At 52.7% G+C, this 13,837-nt stretch overlaps 1 protein-coding gene across 1 annotated transcript in view; it reads right to left on the reverse strand.

The window, feature by feature from the left end:
- Nucleotides 1–13,837, reverse strand: part of Dcst1 (DC-STAMP domain containing 1) — a 17,630-nt gene continuing 3,793 nt past the window's right edge. Inside the window, 13 exon segments of the mRNA XM_057793807.1 lie at nt 1–279; nt 2,492–2,605; nt 2,752–2,894; nt 3,221–3,340; nt 3,466–3,592; nt 3,720–3,815; nt 4,158–4,257; nt 6,020–6,177; nt 6,525–6,646; nt 7,251–7,394; nt 7,493–7,697; nt 8,356–8,495; nt 8,845–8,973. Coding sequence (XP_057649790.1) covers nt 28–279; nt 2,492–2,605; nt 2,752–2,894; nt 3,221–3,340; nt 3,466–3,592; nt 3,720–3,815; nt 4,158–4,257; nt 6,020–6,177; nt 6,525–6,646; nt 7,251–7,394; nt 7,493–7,697; nt 8,356–8,495; nt 8,845–8,973 — 1,850 coding nt within the window. The 3' untranslated portion in view covers nt 1–27.

The following is a 13,837-nucleotide window of genomic DNA, read 5'->3' on the forward strand; positions in this document are numbered from 1 at the left end:
TTAAGCAAGAAGGCGGGCAGCATCCCTTCACTCGCCATAGACGGTGTCGTCGTTGCTGTCGCTGTAGGCGGAGGAAGAGAGCTCCTCGAGGGGTGTACACACCGGGCACCGCCGTCGCATGTCGTCCCAACACGACCCGCAGTACACGGCCTGGCAGTCCGGCGTGGGGCACACGTAGGACTTGGGCGTCTCCGGTGCCTGGCACACTACGCAGCGCCGACGCGTCAAGCGGCGCAGGAGAGGGCTCCAGCGGTACAGAGTGTCCACCAGGTGGTGGCGCTGTTGAGAGGCGGGGTGGGTTGGTTAATGCCAGGTGGGCTGAGCAGAAAGGGTTGTCAGGACCCCTGGGCAGCTCTTAAAGTTTCAAGTCCCAAACAAGGCCTGACTGGTTTGTTGAAGGCAGCTGGGGTGGACCAGAAGAGCCCTGGAGGGCGAGAGTGCTATGGAGGTGAGTCTTACAGAGCCGCCTTTCCTCTACTGTGGAATGCAGAACCTCTCCTCAGGATAACCTGCAGCAGCTATTATGTGTACCTGCAGAGCGGCTTCATTTGATCCTTACAGTGAGGCTTAGAAGGGAGCAGGGCAGACAGGGATTACAGGAGGACTGGAGAGATGTCTCAGTGCTTCAAAACCCTGGCCGCTCTTCCAGAGGGCCCAGGTTTGAGTCCGAGTACCAAATAATTGTCTGTAACTCTAGTTCCAGGGGATCTGATGATCTCCTGGCCTCCTTGGGCACCAGCCACACACAAGGTGCACAGAGACGTATATGTGAGCAAAACACCCGTTTGCAATAGGTAAATGAAAATTTTTTAAATCTAAAAAAAAAAAAAAAAAAAAACTTAGAAAGATGGTGTAACTTTCGTGAGTCAGATCTCAGTCAAACCTGACAGGAGCCAAATTACAAATTTTGCTGTTATTAGACTCAGTATCCCAGTTTCCAGATGGCTTCATACAATTGCCGGGAACCCGTCACTGAACATTGCTTAAGAAATCCCAGGGCCCCACTGCCTGCCAGATAAAAGTAGCTCTGGGCTTGGCCTTCAGAACACTCAGATCTATTTCTTTGTAGCCTTGCTCTGCCTCCCTTGTCTAAGCTTTTTCCTTAGCTTAGCCTTTGGTCTTGGCATTCACTTTGGTCTTTGAGGGTTTTTTTTTTTTTTTCACATCCTGTTCCTTTAGCTTAGAATACATATCCCTTCTACTTCATAGCCATTCCGGTTCAGTTTTCTTCAGGACCAAGGTCAAGGGATCCCGGCCTGTCGGTGCCATATTTATGTGTGCCACGGGGCATGTGTGGCAGCCAGAGGAAAACTTGTGAACGTTCTTTCCTTCTACCATGTGGGTGGGATTGAACTCAAGTCATCAGGCTAGGTGACAGGTCACCATAGCCACTTAACTGTCTTTCTGGTCATAACGGTAGCACCTGTAAAAAGACTCTAGTAAACAACTCAACTAAACAAAACAGTGTGTGGACTGGAGTGTAGCTCGGTGGTAGAGTCCATGCTTCAGTTCCATCCCAATACTCCTCCGTGTGTGTGTGTGTGTGTGTGTGTGTGTAATCATTTACTGTTATTTTGTTTTTCAAGACATGGCTTCTCTGTGTATCTCTTGCTATTTAGGAGCTTGCTCTGCAGACCAGGCTGGTTTTGAACTCTGAGATCCGCCTGCCTCTGCCTCCAGTGCTGAGTGGGATTAAGGTGTAGCCACCGCTGCCTGGCAGTGCTTACCGTTACTGTTACCATCTCTCCTTCTGGGAGGGAACTGATGGAGAAAGAGTTGTTCGCTCCAGGCATATAGTGACATCCAGTGACAACTAACACACACACAGAATGCTCTTCTACCAGCATCAAGGAAGTAAAGCAGTCATTGTAACAACTGAACCATGATGTAATTCCCACCGTCTTACAGAAAAGAGAGCGCGTGGCGGAGATGGAGGTGGAGTTAACCAAAGCGTCTTTGCCACCTAGTTACCCTTCTTACAACTGAGGAATGGTCTCACACCCTGTTCATACGCCCTTCTGTTCCAAGGAAGAGTAGACACAGCGAGGACCACAGGCTCCCACAGCTTTCGGAAGTGTGGATTCAGACCCGGTTCTGCTCTGTCCTCCAGAGATCACAAGCTCTTTCATGAAGCTCTCCTATACCCCACCCCCACACACACACCCGCCTCTCTTTTCGGAACCACCTTGGGCTCGTCAGCGGCTTCTTTCTGATCAATGTTGCTTGATTTCCTACAAACAGACCATCAGATCTGACTTCCCCTTTCTGCCCCTCCTAAAGGGCCACCACTGGTCTCAGACTGCTGAATACTGAAGTTCATAGACAGATACAGCCCTGACCTCCAGAAGTTGGAACCCACATCCTGCCAGACACGCCCAGCTCCACTGAGCCTGGGACAACAGAGGGTGCTGAGTGTACTGAAAAGGGTGCCCCTTCTCTGAGAGTCCAGATCCAGCTGAGAGCTGGCAGGCTTGCCCGGGACTGTACTTACTGGAGCCCTCTGCTGATGTGCCCGACGGACAATGGCGGCCCTCCTCAGTTTAGTGAAAGCTGCCCTCTTCCTGAGCAGCTCATTGTAGAGGAAGAGAATCCGCTTCTTCTCTCGCTGAAGGATTGGGTAGGGAGCAAGAGGAACTCAGTGATAGTGCCAGAGCAGGGAGGGCCACAGGGCCGGTGTGTGCGTGTGTGCGTGTGTGTGTGTGTGTGTGTGTGTGTGTGTGTGTTGAGGGGTGGAGTTGTCTGTGAGTTCACCTTGGGGAAGTAGAAGGCTGCAATGACTCTCCGGAGCCTGTAACCAAAAGCTTGGACTAGGCAGAGACACACAAGGAGAACGGTTGGCAGTGAAGCTCTCCAGTAGGCCCTGGCATCCATGCCCACAGGTTGAGGCAGACAGGCTGGGGGAGGAGACAGGCTGTCAGCTGTCTGGTCAGGGCCAGCTGAGGGACAGGGCAGCACTGGGTTGATCTCCTACTCCAGTAGGAGGTACAGGTTGGGCTTCCAATTTAACTTCCCCTTGCCTCTTCTCCTCCATCTTACATAGCTTCTATTATCTGCCCTCCCCACAATGACACCCCCTCCAAAGGCTGATTGAGCTTTTCTGGGCCCTGACTTTTCCAGTTCGAGGATACCAAAGTTCTTCCCGCTTTCAAAGCCATCTTCAGCCCCACCCTGTTGTCTTCTGCTTGTATCCTGCCCTGGCTGCCACAGATCCCAGCCTTACGCATGTTGTCGGATTCCACTACTCCTGTATCCGAGGAGGTGTTCAGAGCCCCGATGGTTCTTCGTAGAAGTCTGGCCAGCATAGAGTCTCCCTCAACCTTCACCTCCAGTCTGTGACTGCCTGGTCAGAGTGGAGAGAAAGAGGGTTTCGGGTAAGACTAGGGTTGGACTTGGGAGGAGGAGAGAACGGAGAGGTAGAGGAGACAGGAGACGTGCTTTGGGGGAGGGGCTGTCACTTGGGCTCACTGCGGAAGGAGTACTGCAGGAAGGAATGCCGGCGCATGGCGTCAAAGATGGAGTAGAGCGCCCAGTCGAGCCCACACAGCACCAGCAGCAGGAGCACCATAGGCAGCGTCTCCAGGAGCTCCCTTGCCTGTGGGGAGCCCAGGTAGATAGGGTTGGGGCCCCCTGCCCTGGCTTGGGGTGTTCTCTGCCCTTTGCCCTCAGAGTCCCACCTACGAGTCGCCACCCATCCCCAACCTGCTCCCGACCCAGCTCACCACATTTCGCATTTCTGAGGCCTGGATGGAGGGCTTGAAAGGGAAGATAACAGATCTCTTTTCTGCCTTGCGGAGGGGCAACAGACTCTGTTTGCCCTAAAAAAAAAAAAAAAAAAAAAAAAAAAAAGTGTGTGTGGGGGGACTAAAGTGTGGCTCAGCTGTTAAGAGCGCTTACTGCTCTTTCAGAGGTTAGGTTCAGTTACCAGCACCCACATCAGGTGGCTCACAACTGCCTGCAAGTCCAGTTACAGGAGATCCAGAACCCACTGCTGGTCTCTGAAGGCACTACATGCATGCCTATGGCACACATACAGACAAGCAGGCAAAACACATTTTAAAATGTCTCTATAGGGAAAAACCTTAGGGACCTTCACTCTCCTGAGGTATGTCCACACAGGGTGCAGTAAGGCAACCCCTGGCAGGGCTGAGTTCCCTCACCAGCTTCTTCCTGCGCTCATCAATCTGACGGAAGTAGGTGGTGACATAGATGTTGTCAAAGCGGATGTCCCAGTTGTAACTGTCCATGTAGGAGAAGGACCTGTGAAGGGACAGACAGGTCTGTCCAGCTCCTGCCTCGCCTCCCATCAACACTCAACGGCAGACCAAAGCCAGGGCCAGTGAGCTGGTGTGAAGGAAGCTGCACCCTGCTTTCTAGCTGTGCAGTAGACTGTCGAGACCCAACAGAGGGCATGCGCACTCTGCGGGTTAGGGGCACATGTTTGTCTTGCAGGATGGAAGAAGTAGATGCTCAGAGGCAGAAAACCCTCCAGATTGCAAGAATCACTCTGTATGATGGCTCCCTATTCACTTTTATTTATTTATTATTTTTGAGACAAGGTCTCACAATGTAGCTTTGACTGGCCTCGAATTCATAGAGATCTGCCTGCCTCGGCCTCCCGAGTGCTGGCGTTAAAGGCGTGCACTACCCCCTTTTCCAGCTTTGCCTGCTGCACACCTCAAACAGAACTCCTATCCAGTGTGTGTGTGTGTGTGTGTGTGTGTGTGTGCAAACGTGCATAAGTAACTGTTCTCTGTGTAACTTCCAAAGTCACATATAATGCTTGTTTACTAAGGAAAAATTCTAATTGCGAAACATGTTAAGTTGCCAAAATGTATTAAACTGTATAAAACATAAATCCCACTTTTAAAGAACAATGCCACTGAGGCGCTTCAAAGAAATGCAAAGATAGACTGGGGCGCCCCCTTGTGGACAGACCTACCACTGCAAGATTGGATTTCCTAGGTTGGGGACAACCCTTCCCCCAGCTGTCCTGGTTGAGTGATCTCACCAAGGTTGAAAGCCTGGCGGTGACTTCCTCCCTTCCCTCCCCAGGCTTGGCTTTGAGAACTGCTGTACCTTTCCATTTCCTTCCATTTCGGGCCATCTTCCTAACCTCTGACCTAGCCTGGCCTCTGCCCCCGTACTGTCTACCCTCCACCCTCCCCACCCCCACCCCTATCAGGGCCTTCCTGTAGGGCTTTCCAGGCTCTCCTAGCCAAGTTGCCCTTAGCTCAGCTCCACCCCAGCCACTGCCCCATGAGCTGTGCACATGTCCAGGTCCTTGGTCAGTACACTGCCCTGCCTTCCCTTGACTACACATCTACCCCACCTGCAGCCTCTGAATCCCAGAGATGACCACCCCATGGTGCTTCCCCACAGCCAGTCTATAGTATTGCTCTTGAGCCATCTGTGTCTGTGGGTGTCTTTGCCACCACTTCAACTAGAGCAGGAATGTCTCCAGGGTAGCATATGGCTTGTTCACCTTTGTCCTTCCACAGGGCCCTGGGTATGCATATAATCATTCACTTGGGGCCACTCTAGCCTGAAGAGCAGGGACAGACAGCAAGGGTCCCTATGACTGCCATCGCCCAGCTCCTGCACAGCCCAGACATTTGAAGGTGAAGAAGAGAAGGTCCAGAAGTCAGTGGGGGAACTTGAGCAAAGTGAGGGCCAGGGAAGCCCCAGGTAGACACTGGGCTGGGTCGGGGTGAGGACTTTGTTCTAAATGGAAGGAAAGGAGCTGCCAACACAGCAGGCAGGAGAGAATGAAAGCAAAACTGGATGATAAAAAACGGCACAAAGTCAGAGCCAAGGGGAATATGAAGGGCAAGGGAAAAAAGTCCACAGTCAAAGCTAAATGTGTGTGGCGAGGCGGGGAGGAGGGGAGCCGGTGTTAGCCCATGAACTGTAAAAACGGGCAAATCAGAATCAGGGTCCCGATCAGGAATTCAGCCCTGATCTCTTATACCAGGGTTCCCATGGGGGGAGGGAAGGGCAACAGGTGGGGCTCGGGGCTCACGCGTGGAAGACCAACAGGAAGGTGCAGGACAGCAGCGCGTGCAGCAGCGCCACAGTCCACTGCAGATGGGCCTCCTGCTGTCGGACATAGTCCCGCACCTCAATGCTCACGTGCTCCCAGGGTGTGCTGAGACCCAGCACGGCAGCTTGCTTCTCCTCCTGGGAAGGGAATGGGCACACAACCTGCTGCAGCCTCTTGGGGACACATTGCTTAGCCCCTGATCCCCAGCTCACCTGCTCACCAGCCTCTGTGACTGTCTTGCTTCCCCGCACCCACATTAGTTGACACCGTTTGATGCCTATCTCTTCCATCCCCAGCCAGAGAGATGCGTTACACAGGCTGGCATGACTCCCCCGCGCTGGGCATCTCTACCCCACTTCTGCACTCCGACACCTTCCCCAGGGCCTCTCACTTGTCCTTCTCCCTGCCTTGTTCCTTGATGTCTTCCTTCCTCCCCTCCTACTCCTATCTGCTCTTCTCCCTCTCCCACGCCTCTGCCTCCTACCTTAATGTCAATATTGGCTGAAAACTCTCCATACAGACCATGAATAGACTGGTTGAGCGAATCGTAGGTTTGCCCAAAGTTGCCTTCCACCGGGATGCGCTTGTGACACCAAATCTCCATCACTGGTGGACAGTGGCGCAAAGTCAGGCCTCTTTGGGCTGAGTCCAGGCTCTACTGGCCCTGGATCCCCAGCCCCACCCCCAGCAGCAAGGCCTGATGCCTTCCCCTGCTTTTTGTTGTTGTTTTTTGTGTTTTGTTTTTTAAGACAGGGTTTCTCTGTGTGACAGTCCTGGCTGTCCTGGAACCCCCTTTGTAGACCAGGCTGGCCTCGAACTCACAGAGATTCTCCTGCCTCTGCCTCCCTAGTGCTGGGGTAAACTGTCTAACACTTCACTCTTATTTTTGCATCTGCCCTTAACGTACTGAATACTAATAATGGTGCCCAGCATTTCTAGAGCAGTTCCTCCAGGTGCCACTTCTGTTAGCACTTGGCATGCATTAGCCTGTTAAATTTCAAAACTCTAATGGGGATGAGAAGTGTTATTCTATCAGTCTTCCCAATGGAGAGACAGAATTCACAGCTTAGCTGAAACTCATCTGCACTGCAGAGAAATCAGATAGAGCCCGTATCCTCTATACCTGCCAACCCTCTGGCCTTATACCTATTGTGGTCTCCAAGGATTCATCCCCTTTAATCTGGGGATCCCTCACCATCCTGCCACTAACCCTTGGCAATGCTGCAGAAGAACTTGAACTTCATGGGCAGGCAGAGCAGGTGGTTCAGGAGAGGCACCCAGATGTGCTGCACGCACTGCCGGTGCTTGTCCTCAAACCAGCGATGGCAGTTGATGATGGCCTTATCCACCACATCTGCAGCAAAGACAGCAGTGTCCAGGGCTTCTGTGCCCTGGGCTGGAGCTTGGCTCCGAAGCCCACCCCACCCCGCCCTGCTCAGGAACACTCCTCACAAGAGCAGCGCAACTTGGTCTTCAGCTCGTACATCTTCTGTGTGGATAGGCGGCGTCCCCCTCCGGGGACTCCACGGCTCTCTGCACCTGGAGTATCTGTGGCATCCTCAGGTGAGTAACCAATCTCACTCCTCACCTGGGCATCCAGGTCCTCAAAGGAGGTAGAGATGTTCCACGTCTCTGCTTTCAATGACTCTCTGCTGCCCTGGGGTTAGAAAGCAGGAGGAAGCAGGGGAGGCTTCGAACCTGTTGCTTCCCAGTGTGTCTTCTAGCAGTGCCGCGCTCCGGCTCTTACCTCGGCCCACAGGGATCTAGCTCTGAGACAACCCCGCCCCAGTTCCCCACAGCTTACATGCTTGGTAGCCTCGCCTCCCCCTTGTGGCTCTGCCTTCCTCCCAGACCCTCAGTTTTCCCTTGGGTCTCCAGTTCTCATCTTTATTGCTCAATGATTCCCATAATTTTGAACTTTATACCTTCAGTCCTAATCTCTCAGACCCCTGGGGCCTCCCCTCTCCCAGTCCTCTCCTCTCCAACATTCCCAACCTCCTAGCTACTAGCTCCCGAATTTCCCATTCTCTGATCCTCTGGTCTTCAAAGGCCAATGTCCCCAATTTCCCTACACTCTAATTCAACTGCCTATCTAGAATCCTGCCCTGCAGGTATCTGGAAATGTGGAGATATGTATGTCTGAATGGTAGGATGTTCTGGGTTTTAGCGCCCCAAGATCAGGAAGGAATTTGCAATGTTTGGGTATAGTACTACAAAATACACTTGGAGCACCCCCACCAGGGGACCATAGATCCAAGATCATGTTCCCAGATCAGCCCAGTCAGCCCTGGGGACAGAGACTGCAAGATTCTGACCAGCAGGTCCTTGAACACGGCTCTCAGCGGGGCTGTGGAGACGCGCCAGGCTGCTCTGGTGTTATTGATCTGCAGCTCCACAGTGCAGCCCAGGGATGCTATCACCTCGTTCAGGTTGTACTGCAGGTTAGCTGCCGGCCCTAGCAGAAGAGAGCCGGTGGGTCACCTCTGCAGGGGCAGCCCCTTCTTAGGGCCACCCCTGGCACCTTCTCTGCATGCGGGTCCCCTGCAAGCCCATCGACCATTTCTAGGCTTGTTACTGATGAGCCCGAGTCTGTAAGAGATCCGTTCAATCCTTGTCTTTGCAGCCCCATAAACTAGGGAGGTCAAGAGGTGGGAAGGCACTCTCAGGGAAATGCAGAAACTTGGAACAGTAAGATGCACCACCCCACCACCATGCTCTTCTTCAACATGGTGCCCACTGGGTGATCTGCCCAGGGTCACTGCTTTGGTGTCACCAGCTGGCACTGTGGGATAGCCACTCCTCACCTTTGTAGATGGCAGCCAAAGCATATCCCAGGGCAAAGAGTCTGCCTTCTTTGCCCAGCATCTTGGGTATTAACAGGACACTGGCACAGCGAGTATGAGGGGAGGTTCCCCAGCCTATGGCCCCCAAGCCTATTGGGAAATCCAGAGGGCGGGGAGATAAGTAAGGAAGCAACCTCACATTTACCAGACCTCCACCTACTCCAACCTGCTCCTGGGTCAGTCTGCCCTCTTCTCCATTTACGCCCACTCTGATGTGCTTCTCAGGCCTCCTCCCTCCCTCCCTCCCTCCCTCCCTCCCTCCCTCCCTCCCTCCCTCCCTCCCTCCTTTCCTTCCTTCCTCCCTCCCTCCCTCCTTTCCTTCCTTCCTCCCTCCTTCCCTCCCTTCCTTTCTCCCTCCCTTCCTTCCTCCCTCCTTTCCTTCCTCCCTCCCTCCCTTCCTTCCTTCTTTCCTTCCTTCCTTCCTCCCTCCCTCCCTTTCTTCTTCCCTCCCTCCCTCTCTCCTCCTTCCCTCTCTCCCTTCCTTCCTTCCTCCCTCCCTTCCTCCCTCCCTCCCTCCCTTTCTTCTTCCCTTCCTCCCTCCCTCCCTTCCTTCCTTCCTTCCTCCCTCCCTCCCTCCCTTCCTCCCTCCCTTCCTTCCTCCCTCCCTCCCTCCCTTCCTCCTTTCCTTCCTCCCTCCCTCCCTTTCTTCTTCCCTCCCTCCCTCCCTCTCTCCCTTCCTTCCTTCCTTCCTCCCACCCTTCCTTCCTTCCTCCCACCCTTCCTCCCTCCCTCCCTCCCTCTACCAGCCATTTATAGAGTACAGCTGTATATCTATCTCTGAAAAGTCCCTGGGAGATGGTTAGGAACACAGAAGTCATGGTCACACTTGTGTGTGCCTGTGAGTGTGCATGTGTGTGTCAGGAGTCCACGCTTTCCACACTCAGGCAGAAGCATTTATGTTAGGCAGTGAGAGAGCACAGCAGGCAAAGGAGACATTGAGGAAATGAGCACTGATGCCCAAGGTGGCCAGAGGAACAGCCAGAGCCCACCCGGACAGTCCCGGTCTGGTGCCCACAGCACCCACATCCCCACTCTTCCTGCACAGTAGCTCCTGATCGTGTGGTTGGTAGGCTTCAGCAGTCACAGCGGCACATGTGGTCTCAGCAAGGAGACAGTGAGCTCCGCGAAGCTCATAATCCAGAGAGAAAGACAGACAAGTAAACAAATGACTACCATGGGACAGACGTGCTCAGTGCACCAGGGAGGGGCTTATGGGAGAGCTGTGGAGCCAAGGAGGTGTGGGTATTTCTGCAGGGAGGGGTGGGGCTGGAAGGCTGGACAAAGGAGATGATGTGTCAGCTGGGCCTGGGAGATGAGTAACTGTTGTTAGGAGCACAGATGGCAGCCCAGGACAAAGGAACAGCATGAGCTCGTCAGAGAACAAGAAGATCCCCATGTAGATGGAGTCTTTGCCCAATGATGGCCAAAGCAAGCCCCAAATACTTATACTCCCACCATTTCCACAGTCCTCCCCCAGTCCCCATCATCACTTCCTGGCACGAGAGCCTATTGTTGCAACCCTGCACATGCCGCGCAAGTGTTCTACCAGTGAGCTCTACCCCTAGCCTGGAACTTCCTTTCTTTTCTATTTCATGTGTAGAAGTGTTTATCACACCACGTATGTACACCATGTGTGTGCCTACTCATGGAGGCCAGAGAGGGTGTTGGATCCCTGGAACTAGAGTTACAGACAGTTGTGAGCTGCCGTGTGGATGTTGGGAATAGTACCCAGGCCTCTGGAGGAACAGCCGGTCTCTTAACCGCGAGCCATCTCTCCTGCTGTATGAACTGAACTTTCCAGCCTGTCTCCACGCCCCCTCTCACTACCTTCCACTCCAGTGGCCAAGCTGATCTTATCAAAGGTAAACAGTGGCAGCCTTCCCTCCTTCAATCTTTCCTATGCCTGTGGAGAGCTCCCCAAGCCTTCGATATGCACGGCAGACCCCAGATCAGCCCCTCCACCTTCTGCAGGGATCCCATGCCGCTGAGTCTCTCTAAGCCCACAGGCCCTGGCGGCTGCTCGTTTCTCGCTAGCTCTTCAGGTGCTCGCTGCCCTCTGGCCTGCCAGCGGCACTGCTTCCCCACTGCTCCACCTAGACTACAGGTTTGTGGCAGACCCTGGATGCCAGTGTTTTTCTTTTCCTGTCTTCTCATTTGCTAACACAACTTGGATTTTGTTCAAGGACAATAGCCTGGTTCTGCCCTGGCCCCTGGGGGTTGAGTCTGGGTTTGCCTAAACCAATCTGAGCATTACAGGGCAGAGAGAGAGACTTGTTCTGTGGTCTTGGCCTTCTGGCCAAAGACTTCAGCTGAGACAATAGCTGACAGCTCACTACTCAGTGTCCCAGCAGCTCCTTTAGCTTCACACAAAGGCAGAACTAATCTTCCACTCCTCTACCCAACCAGTTTGTAGGAAGAGAGCAGGGCTGGGTTGTTATACTCACCAACTCTAAGAGGTAAATAATTCTTCAAGGAGAGACTGGAGTCTGGTACCATGTGCCTATGAGTCCAGTGACTCCAGAGGCTGAAGCAGGAGGACAGGAAAGTTTAAGGCCTACCTGCTCTACAGAGTGTGTTCATAATCGCTCCATGAGATCCTGCCTCAAGAAATAAAAAGACGCCGGGTGGTGGTGGCGCACGCCTTTAATCCCAGCACTTGGGAGGCAGAGGCAGGCGGATCTCTGTGAGTTCGAGACCAGCCTGGTCTACAAGAGCTAGTGCCAGGACAGGCTCCAAAACCACAGAGAAACCCTGTCTCGAAAAACCAAAAAAAAAAAAAAAAAGAAATAAAAAGACTGGGGATGTAGCCCAGTTGAGAAAGCGCTTGCCTGGCACACAAGCTGCCCTGGGTGGTATATGCCTTTAAGCTACGCCTAACGTTCAGAGGTGGAGGCAAAAGAAAAAAGGGTTCAAGGCCATTCTTAGCAACACATCCAGTTTGAGGCCAGTCTGGGATATATGACACCCTGTCCAAAAGGTAAAGAAAAAGAAAATAAGAGGAGAGAGAGAGAGAGAGAGAGAGAGGGAGGGAGGGAGGGAGGGAGGGAGGGAGGGAGGGAGGGAGAGAGAGAGAGAGAGAGAGAGAGAGAGAGAGAGAGAGAGAGAGAAGGAAGGACTGGATGTGGTGGTACACACCTTTGACACCAGAACTCTTGGGAGTCAGGCAGATCTCTGTGAGTTCAAGGCCACCCTGGTCTACACAGCTAGTTTCTAAGATAGCCAGAGCTACAAGAGCAACCAGTCAATCAATAAACTGGAAATGTTAGTTTTCTGGAAGTGAAGAGCAGCATTTAGTGTAGGCAGGTCAGGACCCTCCAGGGAATCACAGGAAGGGACCCTGCCTCATCCATCGTGGGCTGGGCTCCTGTGAAACTGTAGCAGCAGCTGGCCAGGCTGCTCCAGGCTGTGCCCTCTGCAGATCCCAGAATGTGGAACTTCTTCTCTCTAGGCAGGGGGCAGGGCAACTACAAGGTACATATATAATTCCTAAGGGCAGCAGGCCTGGAGTTCTCCATCCAGAAGCAGCTGCTGTGGGGCCGGATGGTTGCACATCTCAAAGGAAAAGCCTGTCTGTGGTTGTCTCACAGGCGCTAAGGGGCTCCATCTGAGTCCAGCCGAAAGAACCTGTCAAAGGTCTTACCATGAGGAACCCCAAAGCCTGTCAGTGAGCCTGCCACACTGAGGGCACTATTAACTAAAGACTGTTCCTCTCCCGGTCGGAAGAAATAGAGATTTGGTACCTTTCCCCCTGATTCTTCCTCTCTCCTTCTGATATCAGACAAAACAAAAAGGAGGCCAGGTGTGATGGTACACACCTGTAACTCCAGGCCTTGAGAAGTGGGGACAGGAAGATCAGGAGTTCAAGCCTAGCCTGGGCTACCTGAGGCCTTTACTAGGTGGAGAAGGGTGTAGGGCAGGGTGGTGGCTGGAGGGAGGGGCCAGGCAGCTACTGAGAAGTTGCCCCAGCTTCCTACCCATGCAATCCTAATTAAACACAGTAGGTCACATACAAAATGAAGCCATGAAAGAAGGAGGATGGGGCTTATGGGGAGGAAAGGTTCCAGCAGCAGGAGGAAGCAAGGAGGCTCAAAATGACTAAAATTCACTATATGCATATATGAAACCATCAGAGGATGCTTTAAAACGAGGCAATGGCGAGGGAAGGATGGGGAGAAGCAAGTGGAAGAGAAGCAGAGCCCCTTTCTCACTGCAGGACTGATCTCGGGCCAAGGGCAGACTGAGGTGGGATGGGCTGGACTGGCAAGGAGAGGTGACAGGCGGTGGTGGCGCACACCTTTAATCCCAGCACTCGGGAGGCAGAGGCAGGCGGATCTCTGGGAGTTCGAGGCCAGCCTGGTCTACAAGAGCTAGTTCCAGGACAGGCTCCAAAGCTAGAGAGAAACCCTGTCTCGAAAAACCAAAAAAAAAAAAAAAAAAAGGGACCTGAAACCAGATGTGGAGTAGACAAGACCCTTGACCCCTCAAAAGAGAAGCCCTAACTAGTCGCTATGCCAGGGGCTTCCTACCTGTCTGAGTGAAAGGTCATCTATAGAACATACATGAATATGGTGGTCATCTATAGAACACGTGAATACGGTGGTCATCTATAGAACACGTGAATACGGTGGTCATCTATAGAACATACGTGAATACGGTGGTCATCTGTAGAACACGTGAATACAGTGGTCATCTATAGAACATACGTGAATATGGTGTTCATCTATAGAACACACATGAATATGGTGGTCATCTATAGAACATACGTGAATACAGTGGTCATCTATAGAACACGTGAATACGGTGGTCATCTATAGAACATACGTGAATATGGTGGTCATCTATAGAACATACGTGAATATGGTGGTCATCTATAAAACATACGTGAATACGGTGGTCATCTATGGAACACGTGAATATGGTGGTCATTTATAGAACACACGTGAATATGGTGTTT

The sequence above is a fragment of the Chionomys nivalis genome, chromosome 18 (assembly GCF_950005125.1).
Source record: "Chionomys nivalis chromosome 18, mChiNiv1.1, whole genome shotgun sequence".
NCBI lineage: Eukaryota > Metazoa > Chordata > Mammalia > Rodentia > Cricetidae > Chionomys > Chionomys nivalis.